Source organism: Boleophthalmus pectinirostris, unplaced genomic scaffold, assembly GCF_026225935.1.
Source record: "Boleophthalmus pectinirostris isolate CB_2022bp ecotype Guang Dong unplaced genomic scaffold, ASM2622593v1 HiC_scaffold_18, whole genome shotgun sequence".
Classification (NCBI taxonomy): domain Eukaryota; kingdom Metazoa; phylum Chordata; class Actinopteri; order Gobiiformes; family Gobiidae; genus Boleophthalmus; species Boleophthalmus pectinirostris.
The window spans coordinates 6,391,548-6,403,710 of record NW_026571133.1 but is presented as its reverse complement, the minus strand read 5'-3'; the positions used below and the strand labels follow the sequence as shown (position 1 = coordinate 6,403,710).

The 12,163-nt window shown below is 44.2% G+C and overlaps 1 protein-coding gene across 1 annotated transcript in view; it reads left to right on the top strand.

The window, feature by feature from the left end:
* Window positions 1-12,163, top strand: part of plxna4 (plexin A4) — a 659,145-nt gene that overhangs the window by 573,083 nt on the left and 73,899 nt on the right. The window contains 1 exon segment of the mRNA XM_055154191.1: window positions 11,337-11,403. Coding sequence (XP_055010166.1) covers window positions 11,337-11,403 — 67 coding nt within the window.

Below are 12,163 nucleotides of genomic sequence, written 5' to 3'. Positions count from 1 at the left end.
GAAAGACAGAAAGCAACAGCAAGAAAAACAAAAAAGAGCAGTGGGAGAATGATGAAAGAGAGGAAGAGAGAAAAGGAGAGGAGAGAGAAGAGGGAGTGAAAAAGGAGAGAAGAGAGAATGAGGGAGAGAGTAAAGAAAGAGAAAGAGGGAGAGAAAGAAAAGGAGAGAGGGAGAGAGATTGATGGAAAGAGATGAAAGGCAGAAAGAACAGCAAGAAACACATGAAAAGAGAGAAAGAGGAAGAGAGAAAAGGAGAGGAGAGAGAAGAAAAGAAAGAGAGATTAGAGGGAGCGAGGAGGAGAGAGAGAAAAGAGAGAGTTGGAGAGAGAGAGAGAAGTAAAGAATGAGAAAGAGGGAGAGAAAGAAAAGAAGAGAAGGTGAGAGATTGATGGAAAGAGATGAGAGACAGAAAGGAACAACATGAAACTGAGGAAAAGGGAGAAAAGAGAGAAGAGAGTGAGGGAGAGAGAAAAGAAAGAGAGAGATAAAAGGGAGAGATGGATTTATAGAGAGAAAGAGAGAGAGAATATGAAAGTGTGGGAGAGAGGGTGGCAGAAAGTAAGAGAGAAAGAGAGAGAGTTGAAGATTGAGAAAGAGGGAGAGAAAGAAAAGAAGAGAGAGATTGATGGAAAGAGATGAAAGACAGACAGGAACAGCAAGACACTGAGGAAAAGGGAGAGAGAGAAGAGAAGAGAGAAAAGGAGAGGAGAGCGAAAGAGGGAGAGAGAAAAGAAAGAAAAGAGAAAGAAAAAAGAAAGAGAGATAAAAGGGAGCGAGGAGGAGAGACATAAAAGGGAGAGTCCTAAAGAGACAGAGAGAGAGAGAGAGGTAAAGAATGAGAAAGAGGGAGAGAAAGAAAAGAAGAGAGGGAGAGCGACTGATGGAAAGAGATGAAAGACACAAACTGAGGAAAAGGGAGAGAGAGAAGAGAGAAAAGGAGAGGAGAGAGAGAAAAGAAAGAGATAAAAGGGAGAGGTGGATTAAAGAAAGAGAGAGAGAGAGAGAATATGAGAGTGTGGTAGAGAGGGTGACACATAGTAAGAAAGAAAGTGAAGTAAAGAACGAGAAAGAGGGAGAGAAAGAAAAGAAGAGGATGGAAAGAGATGAGAGACGGAAAGGAACGGCAAGAAAAACCAAAAAAGGACAGTGGGAGAGTGACGAAAGAGAGACGAGGAGAGAGAAAAGAAAGGGATAAAGGGAGAGTTGGATTTATAGAGAGAGAGTATATGAACGTGTGGGAGAGAGGGTGGCACAAAATAAGAGAGAGAAAGAAAAAGGAGAGAGAGGGAGGGAGAGCAAATGGAGAAAGAGGGAAAATGGGAGAGAGATTGATGGAAAGAGATGAGAGACAGAAAGGAACAGCAAGAAACACAGGAACAGGGACAGTGGGAGAGTGATGAAAGAGAGAAGAAGAGAGAAAATCAGAGGAGAGAGAGAAAAGAGGGAGAGAGAGAAAGAGAGAGAGAAAGAGGGAGAGAGAGTGTGTATTCTGGGTCCACACACAAACCGCCATCTCTCCATCTGTCCCATCTCAACCTGAGCTGAAGCACAAGCAGCAGTGAACAAACTCTCCTTCCTCCATCTGTCGCACTGCAGTCTGCTCCTGTCTGCTCCTGTCTGCTCCTGTCTGCTCCTGTCTGCTCCTGTCTGCTCCTGTCTGCTCCTGTCACTCTGCTCCTGTCTACTCCTGTCACTCTGCTCCTGTCTACTCCTGTCTGCTCCTGTCTGCTCCTGTCTGCTCCTGTCACTCTGCTCCTGTCTACTCCTGTCTGCTCCTGTCTGCTCCTGTCTGCTCCTGTCTACCTGTCCTGTCTGCTCCCTGTCTGCTCCTGTCTGCTCCTGTCTGCTCCTGTCTGCTCCTGTCACTCTGCTCCTGTCTGCTCCTGTCTGCTCCTGTCTGCTCCTGTCACTGTTCTCCTGTCTGCTCCTGTCTGCTCCTGTCTGCTCCTGTCTGCTCCTGTCTGCTCCTGTCACTCTGCTCCTGTCTGCTCCTGTCTGCTCCTGTCTGCTCCTGTCACTCTGCTCCTGTCTGCTCCTGTCTGCTCCTGTCACTCTGCTCCTGTCTGCTCCTGTCACTCTGCTCCTGTCTGCTCCTGTCTGCTCCTGTCTGCTCTGTCTCTCCTGTCTCTGCTCCTGTCTGCTCCTGTCAGCTCCTGTCTGCTCCTGTCTCCTGTCTCTCCTGTCACTCTGCTCCTGTCAGCTCCTGTCACTCTGCTCCTGTCTGCTCCTGTCACTCTCCTGTCACTCTGCTCCTGTCTGCTCCTGTCTGCTCCTGTCACTCTGCTCCTGTCTGCTCCTGTCTGCTCCTGTCACTCTGCTCCTGTCTGCTCCTGTCTGCTCCTGTCACTCTAATCCTGTCAGCTTCTGTCTGCTCCTGTCACTCTGCTTCTGTCTGCTCCTGTCACTCTGCTCCTGTCTGCTCCTGTCAGCTCCTGTCACTCTGCTCCTGTCTGCTCCTGTCACTCTGCTCCTGTCTGCTCCTGTCTGCTCCTGTCAGCTCCTGTCACTCTGTCTGTCTGCTGTCTGTCTCCTGTCACTCCTGTCACTCTGCTCCTGTCTGCTCCTGTCACTCTGCTCCTGTCTGCTCCTGTCACTCTGCTCCTGTCACTCTGCTCCTGTCTGCTCCTGTCACTGCTCTGTCTGCTCCTGTCACTGTCCTCTGTCTCTGTCTGCTTCACTCTGTCTGCTCCTGTCTGCTCTGCACTCTCTGTCTACTCCTGTCTGCTCCTGTCAGCTCTGCTCCTGTCTACTCCTGTCACTCTACTCCTGTTTGCTCCTGTCTACTCCTGTCACTCTGCTCCTGTCTGCTCCTGTCTGCTCTACTCCTGTTTGCTCCTGTCTACTCCTGTCAGCCCCTGTCTACTCCTGTCACTCTACTCCTGTTTGCTCCTGTCACTCTACTCCTGTCTGCTCCTGTCAGCTCTGCTCCTGTCTACTCCTGTCACTCTACTCCTGTTTGCTCCTGTCTTCTCCTGTCAGCCCCTGTCTACTCCTGTCACTCTACTCCTGTTTGCTCCTGTCTACTCCTGTCACTCTACTCCTGTTTGCTCCTGTCTGCTCCTGTCACTCTGCTCCTGTCTGCTCCTGTCTGCTCCTGTCTGCTCCTGTCTGCTCCTGTCTGCTCCTGTCTGCTCCTGTCTGCTCCTGTCCTTGTTTGGTTTACAAATGTTGCTGGTGAACAGAAGAACCATGATGTAAAAAAGCACAACACAAGTTCATTTTAAACAGTTTGCAGCGGCCCAGAGTTATTCTTCATTTACCTTCTGCATTCTTAATTAGGTCGTCAGGGTAACAACAACTAGCATGCCAGCCGTACACTTCCTGATTATCGGAGCAGTAAACCGTCCTCCGGAGCTGCTTTTATAACACATCCGCGCTGGGTTTAAGACAAACGCCGCTGAAAACACGGACAGAAATCGGGCGGAGAGTCCGTCCCGGCAGATCAGCGGATTAATGGCTCGTCTAAACAGTTTGGCGAATCCTTGGACTCGGGAGCGGTTGGATTGATTTGGATCGTATCTTCCAGATCCGCGTCGCCAGATAATGTGCGACAAACCCGTGCGGTGTACCTGGTTACGAGAGGAGAGCGCGCTGCCAGGTGCGCTCTGCTCTACATCATTAGGAGCCCCCCGGAGCCCCTCGCGCCGACCGCAGCCAGGAGCCCGTCCGTGCCCAACGCGCCGTCATCACCAAACCACCGATAATCACTCTTCTCCGCTTTGTTTACCTAAAAATTAAAGCTGCACTGTGTAACTTTTCTGGTGGAGCGTGCGTCAAATGCTTTTCTTGTCTTTTCTGCGTGGAGATGTTGCTGCTTTGTCTGGAATGTTTCACAGTACGGTATTAAATCTTTCTAGCTTCATGGAGACCAAACCAGACCAGACCAGAAGTTACAGGTCAGATCTGTGGAGAGGCGACCCCGCTCACAGTCAGAATGTTTGTTTGCGCTATAAACCCACCTAAGGCCGCGCAATTATTTGAGTTTGGATCACGGTTTCAATTTGTGTGTCAAACGATCTCAAAACTCATATAATCGAGTTGAAACAATATCTTAAGAAAGTTTATTTTGGGATATTTTTTATATAAATATTAGGGGGGTAACGATATCGAAGTGTCACGATACGATATTGTCACGGTATGAACCTCACGGTACGATATTTATTGCGATATTTTGTGGAGGTCAACAAACAAGAGGTGGGACCAAGTTGTTGTTTTGCAAGTCTCAAGTCTTTGAGCTCAAGTCCGAGTCAAGTCCCAAGTCAAATACAAGCAAGTCCAGGTTGAGTCTCGAGTCACTGGTTCATAAGTCCAAGTCAAGTTCAAGTCTTTAAACCAAAGTACCAAATATAGCTTTGATTTTTGCAATTCATATGACTTTTAAGATAAATTGAACCTAAAAAGTCATTGTATATTTATGTATGAATATTTACAAAATATATAAAAATTGTAGAAATGTTAAATCTTTCCTTTGTAAATGTCTTGACAGGATCTTAGTGTGAATCATTACAGTCAGAATAGAAAGAATTCAGATTTAAAAGTGCTTCTCAAGCCTCAAGTCCAAGTGGAATCCCAAGTCTTAGTCCATTTCGTCAAGTCTCAAGTCCTAAAAATAGTGACTCAAGTCTGACTCGAATCCAAGTCACGACTTGCAAGTCCCCACCTCTGCTTCCAAAACTGTTAATATGCGACTTTTTCCTCTTAAAATGCCTTGACAAGACTTAATCCAACGAACTAAGACTTAAAAGTGCTTAGAACTGTTATTTCTTCTTGTAGTCTGCACTGAAATGGCGCAAAGGATCATGGTCTATGTAGTTCCCTCTGTGTTTTTTTAACTATTGCAGCAACATAACTCTTAATTTAAGCAAAGAGACTTGTAATTTGATCTATTGTGATGGTCCACGATATAATTGTGAGAACTTTGACGATACGATATCACAATATTTCAGTTATTGTTACACCCCTAAAAAATGTGTATATTTATTATATTTTTTAAATGTAGAGATTGTAGAACAGCTGGATATACACTTTATTTTGGATACATGTTTTTAAGTTTTTCTATGCTTTATTTCATGTTCGAAGTTTGTTTTATTCATCACAAAACTGCTCTTATGTACATATTTGTAGCCTTTATTTATTTTATTTTATTTTGAGAGAGAGAGAGATGCTAAATAGTTGTAGTAGTAGTTTATTTTTTCTTGAGTCAATTAACATAATCATGCATCATATAACAATGATTTAACAAAAAACAAATTATGCAGTTAATGCATATCAATAAGGTTATTCTATAAATAATAATATATATAATAATAAATAAAGGCATTGTGTAACAAAAAATAATAATTTGAATAATCGTGATTTCAATATTGACCAAAAATAATCATGACATTGATTTTTTTTCCATAATCGAGCAGCTCTAAACTCACCTGTAATTGAATAAATGTGAGGTAGAGCTGTTTAATGTCATACTGCGGAACATTCCAGGCCGAGCAACGACGTATCCATGGAAACAAGAAGACTCTCCGCCAGAAAAGTTACGCAATGCACTTTTAAAGGAGCGTCCATGATCCTGTTTAGGTGTTTGTAAAGTCATTAGAGAGCGACAAATCAGTTCCAACTAAGTCCGTTCTTTATGGTCAGATTTTGTTAAAATAAAAATCAAATTAAAGTCGAACTTGTGCTTCAGACAGAGCAGTGCCTCCTGTTAGCGTCGACGGTAAACTCAACTCGACACAGACGCTAATTTATTACAAACACTTTAAGCAATTTGTCCTTTTTCCGCAGCTCCACTCGTCTCTATCCAGAAAAAAAAAAAAAAAAAAAAACTCCTGGAAACCTGTTAAAGAAACCAAGCCATTTTCAGCCAAACGCATTTTCTTTTCCGTTTTGTCCTTCCTGCCTCTCCCTCCCTCCCTCCCTCCTTCCCTCCCTCCCTCCTCTTTCGCTCTTTCTCTCTTTCTTCATGCTCCTTTCATTCTTGATCGATGGGCCGCATTTGTGGAAATAGAGAGGATTTTGGGGAGTGCATATGATTACGGAGCTCGGAATAGAGAAGTGACAGGGAGAGGGAGGGAGAGAGAGAGTGTGAAAGGATGGAGAGAAAGAGAGAGAGAGAAGGAGGGGGGGTGAGAGAAAGAGAGAAAGATGGAGAGAAAGGAGCAGAGAAAGGTAGAGAGTGAGCCAGATGGAGAGAAAGAGGGAGGAAGAGACTAAAAAGAGACAGGGTTATTGAGAGAGTGAGAGAGAGTGATATAAAAAGAGGAATATAATTTGGTTATACTAGTATAGAGGGAATAAGAGAGAGAGCGAGGGGAGAGGAGGAGAGAGGGAGAGAGAGAGACAGAAAGAGGGAGAGATTAAAGGGAGGAGGAATAGAGAAGAAAAGGAGCAGGAAGATAGAGGGGCTTATAGAGAGAGTGAGAGAGAGAGCAAGAGAGGAGAGGGGTTAGAGAGAGAGAGTGAGAATGATAGAGAAAGAAAAGGGGAGCAGAGACAGATGGAGGGAGAGTGAGAGAGAGGAGATAGAAAGGGTTGTGGAGAGAGAGAGAGAGAGGGAGAGAAATAGTAAGAGAGGAGACAGAGGGGATTAGAGAGAGTGAGAGAGAGAGAAAGAAAAAGAGGGCAGAGAAAGATGGAGAGAGAGGAAGAGAGAGGAAACAGAAATGGTTGTGGGAGAGAGAGAGAGGGTTAGAGAGAGAGTGAGAGAGAGAAAGAAATGGGGAGAAGAGACAGATGGAGGAGAGAGTGAGAGAAGTGATAAAAAGGGTTGTGTAGAGAGAGAGGGAGAGAGAGAAGAGGAGAGAAGAGACAGATGGAGGGAGGGAGAGTGAGAGAGAGGAGATAGAGAGGTTTGTGGAGAGAGAGAAAGCGAAAGAAAAGAAAAGGGGAGCAGAGAAAGATGCAAGGAGAGTGAGAGAGAGGAAATAGAAAGGGTTGTGGAGAGAGAGAGAGAGAGGGAGAGAAATAGTAAGAGAGGAGACAGAGGGGATTAGAGAGAGTGAGAGAGAGAGAAAGAAGAGAGAAAGAAAAAGAGGGCAGAGAAAGATGGAGAGAGAGGAAGAGAGAGGAGATAGAAAGGGTTGCGGGGAGAGAGAGGGTTAGAGAGAGAAAGAAAAAGAGGGCAGAGAAAGATGGAGAGAGAGGAAGAGAGAGGAGATAGAAAGGGTTGCGGGGAGAGAGAGGAGACAGGGGTTAGAGAGAGAGAAAGAAATGGAGAGCAGAGAAAGATGGAGGGAGAGAGGAGACAGAAAGGGCTGTGGGGAGAGAGAGAGAGAGGGGAGAGAGGCAAAGGGGTTAGAGAGAGAAGAAAAGAGAGAAGACAGAGGGCGTTAGAGAGAGAGAGTGAGGGAAAGAAAAGGAGAGACAGTGAGAGAGAGGAGAGAGAAAAGGTTGTGGAGAGAGTAAGAGTGATAGAGAAAGAAAAGAGGAGCAGAGACAGATGGAGGGAGAGTGAGAGAAAACGACGAAAACAACTCAAACACGTACAAGTGTGGATCAGTCCTTAACTGTTCGGTCATTGCAGGTTTTCCACTTTCTTTGTTAAAAGATGTTAAAAACGCCAAAAGTCAATTTCAAAACCATAATTTTTCGACAATAGAATAAAATTTTCAACACAAATATTAGTTTTACTAGAGATGAAGGCCGTTCCAAGGTTATTCAGTACAAAATTTGACTTATCTTGTGTGATTTTCTTCAATTTACGTTAACAGAAATAAATCAAAATGAGTCTTGGGCTACGTTCAGACTGCAGGGTTTAATTAGATTTTTTGTGTGAAATCCGATGTTTTTACGAGGTCGTTCAAATTTCCAATTAAATGCGACTTGTATGTGACTCCAGTGTGAACATGAAATGGCCCGAAAAGTGTCCCACATGTGACACTGGAGACACGACAACGTCAACCGCAGCGAGCGTCTCTGTGTTTACGGAAGTTGTGCAAACATGGACGCGAGCATCGAGCACCTGGAGATTTTAAAGTTCCTCTCGTACCAGAGCCAGAACATGAACAACTTACTTGTTTTAAGGAGGAGGTTGAGAAGGAGAAGGACGAGGTTTTTGGCCGTGGTGTTTTGTTGGGCAGCGGCAGCGACGTCTGTTGAAAGGAACGTGTGGATGTGGAGACGGAGCCAAGAGTGTGAGTGGTGATGTGCTTCACTTCAGTGACAAGGAGTTCATTAATAATTTTCGTCTCCATCAGCGCAGAATAGTGACGTTTGTGGCTTGTTGATAACGTGTAGGTGGATGAATGCACTTTGGCCGTTCAGACTGAAGTCGCATGTTAAAAGATCAGATATGTATCGGTTTCAGGACCACATATCCAAGGCTGCGTTCAGACTGCAGCCTGAAGTGACCCAAATCCGATTTTTTGGCCCCTATGTTCCTGTATCTGATCTTTTAATGACAGTCTGAACGACACAGATCCGATTTTTTTCAAATGTGACCCAGGCCACTTGGATATGTGCTCCTGAAACCGATACATATCTGATCTTTTGACATGCGACTTCAGTCTGTCTGAACGGCCAAAGTGCATTCATCCACCTACACGTTATCAACAAGCCACAAACGTCACTATTCTGCGCTGAAGTAGGTGAAAATTGTTAATGAACTCTGTGTCACTGAAGTGAAGCACATCACCACTCACCACTCTTGGCTCCGTCTCCACATCCACACTCTGGTACGAGAGGAACTTTAAAATCTCCAGGTGCTCAATGCTCGCGTCCATGTTTGGACAACTTCTGTAAACACAGAGACGCTCACTGCGGTTGACGTCGTCGTGTCTCCAGTGCACATGCGGGACACTTTTGGGCCGTTTAATGTTCACACTGGAGTCACATACAAGTCGCATTTAATTGGAAATGTGAACGACCTCGCAAAAACATCGGATTTCACAAAAAAATCAGAATTGAGCGTTAAGTCCTGCAGTCTGAACGTAGCCAAAGTGTCCTGGCTCGGTTTTAGGAGCACATATCCAAGTGTCCTGGGTCGCATTTGAAAAAATCGGATCTGTGTCGTTCAGACTGTCATTAAAAGATCAGATACAGGTCACATAGGGGCCAAAAAATCGGATTTGGGTCACTTCAGGCTGCAGTCTGAACGCAGCCTTGGAGTAGTTTTTGACAACCTTATTACTTCTAACTTATCTCAAGTAATATATTTTTTGTGTACATTTGTTATTCTTGACTCTTCACCTCTGCTCTCCGGCTGCCGCCTGGAGCGAAACTACAGTCAATGGACACCTGACACTCCTCCCTCCCTCCCTCTCTCGCTCCACACCTCCTCCACCTCCACCTCCACCTCCGCCTCCGCCGCCGCTCTGTTGTTTTTATGCACGCGTATTAACCATTCACACGGGATCACTGGCACCACCGGCCCAGGTCACCGCGCACGCCATTTTAGTCCGGCAGTGAAGCGTGCATGCCAGGCGGGACAAGAAAGCAAGCCAGATGTATTCATTCACTTTCCATTGTACAAGGATCGGGTGTTAGCGCCGTGAATAGACAAGGGGAGCGCTTGATAATGAGCCCAGTGTTATTACGTAGCTGCCCCCTCGCCACATCAGTCCACCAGGATCAAATAAAGGCTTTAATTGCTTCGCTCTGTATTAAGATCTCCACAGTCGATGTGGTACGCTGCCCTTCACGTGCCTCAACATAAAAACCCAGGGGAAAAAAACGGTTTGAAAGGCCCTCGTGTAGCATCTGGGAGAAAAACAAAAACAAAACTGGTTTCCATTGAGGTCCTTGGACAATTATGTTTGTGCAGTGAAAGCCGGGTACCAGAATATATAATGATGAAATGTAATATTGATGAAAATATGAGCTAATTGTGGCCAAGCCTCTTTGTTAAAGCCTGATGTCAGAAGCGAAACAGGGCTGGGTCTGGTTAGTATTTTAATGGGGGACGGCTGGTAACCAGGCTGGCGCCACCTAGTGACTCCACTCAGTTTATTTTCTCTCCAGTGACTAGGTCAGGAATCAGAATACACTAGACGGTTTGCAAGAACCCCAGAAGTTGTAGATCACGCACCGGCCAATCAGTGAAGAGCTGTGAAGCCAAACTCAAGCATCTGTCTAAGTCCCTTTTGTGGTACAGCACAACAGTAAACAAAGCAGTCGAGATGGATGTAGAACAGGGGTGTCAAACTCATTTTGGTCCGGAGGCTGTATCCAACCTACTTCGATCCCAAAGGGGCCGGGAAAAAAAGCAATAATTTCAAATATTTGTACAGAGAAACGCAAATCTATAACAGAAATGTTGTTTTCTTTTACAAAATATTATAATATTATGAACAACTTGAAATTTTAAGAAAAATGCAATTTCAGCACAATGTTTTAACATTAACTTGTATACAAATAAGAATAAGTAAAATTTTCTTGGAAAATCCTGCACTCGGCTCCACTTTTCTCATTTTTGACATTTTTCTGATGAGGGTGTCACGGTCAACAGTCAAAACGATCGTCCTTTAAGAGCGTTTGGAAAGAGACAAGTCTTCATTTGTGCTGCTCTGGTGGGAGGGGCCACGTACAAAGGCTCTGGAGACGCTGCTGTGATAAACACCACAGAAAATTACCAATATTTTAATAGAAAATATAATTAAATTATTTTAGTAGAAAATCAGATGAGGGCCAGATTAAAGGTCCTGGAGGGCCGGATCTGGCTCCCCGGTCCGTATGTTTGACACCCCTGAAGTAGACGAAGACATACATTCTGTGTTGGCAACGATTCCTGAGATCAAGGATTTAAAACCAGAACAAAGAGAATGTTTGGTAAGTTTTATCAAGGGGAAAGATGTTATTGCCCTTCTTCCTACGGGATCTGAGAACAGCTTAATAAACCAGTTAGCGGCGCATTATATACATCACAACCAAAGAGCAGCGATTGGTTAAATTCGCAAATTCGCAAATTACAATTCTTTGCAGGCGTGGGCACGAGCAAATCTGAAAATTCTGTCCCGCTCAGACACTGTATCACCAGAATGTACAGAAAAAAGTATTACAGATCATTATTGTTTTTACTTTTAAACAAAGTATATCACTAACAGTTGTTTAAGACGACTCTTCTTTCTGCTCCTTTTCATTCATTTCTTATGTGTCTAACGTTGTGACACTGTTGTTGTCTTTTTATACTTTATTAACGAAATAAATCAAATAAATAAATAGGCTCTCTTGTGTCTGTGTGTCCCAGGGCAGCTGCGGCTACAGTAGTAACTTCCCACCTCTGAGCGTGGAGTGAATGAATAATGCACGACAACTGAAAAGCAAAAAGCACTATATAAGACTAATGTATTACTATGAATAATTGATTAAATGTGTTTTTTGTTTTTTGCTCTGTCTGTTCACAGGACCGAGTCGGTTGCAGAGAAAATGCTGACGAACTGGTTCACATTTCTGCTCTATAAGTTCCTAAAGGTAAAATATTTGTCTTATACCCATTCACATAACGTACGCTTCAGTGTTTTCTATAATGATTTCATTCCGAGCCCAAAAAAAATGTTCTCTTTTACATCGTAGTCCAATTATTCACAATAAAGAATCAGTTAGAAAAGGTGCCCCGTTTACATGAGAGCTTTAATTCCGATTAAAAATAATTCAAATTAATTCCTCTTTAAAAAGACAATGTAAACACTTAATTCCTGATGATTATTTGGAATTAAACGTATTCAGAATTAAACTTAAATCCAAATTAAGTGGGTGGTTTATTCCGTCTGTCCTCCGCGCTCTTAGTTCTTCTCCAGGGAAAGTGCTTCTCAGGCCGAGGAACCTAACACCGCTCCCCGGTCCAGCTCATCGGGGCTCGACCTGAACCGGAGCTGCTCCCGCTGGTTCAGAAGTCTGGGTTCGGACTGTTCCAACGAACATACAAACTGGGGAAAAACGGTACGCATCCCCACGCGTAACGACAAACCGAGATGACAAAAAAGCCGGTAGCAGCTGAAGTTTGTGTTTTCTTCCGGTCGACGTAAATATGTTCGTGTCCCTGTTCAATCAGAACCCTTCCCCACCGCCAGACGTTGAGCTGAATTAAATAAAACCGATTTAACGTGTTTTCCATGTAAACCTTAATTCGGAATTATTATTTCCATGTAAACTCGAAGAATAATTTACCATATTTTCCGAGCTATTAGGCGCTCTGGATTATAAGACGCACTGTCATTAAATGGTCTATTTT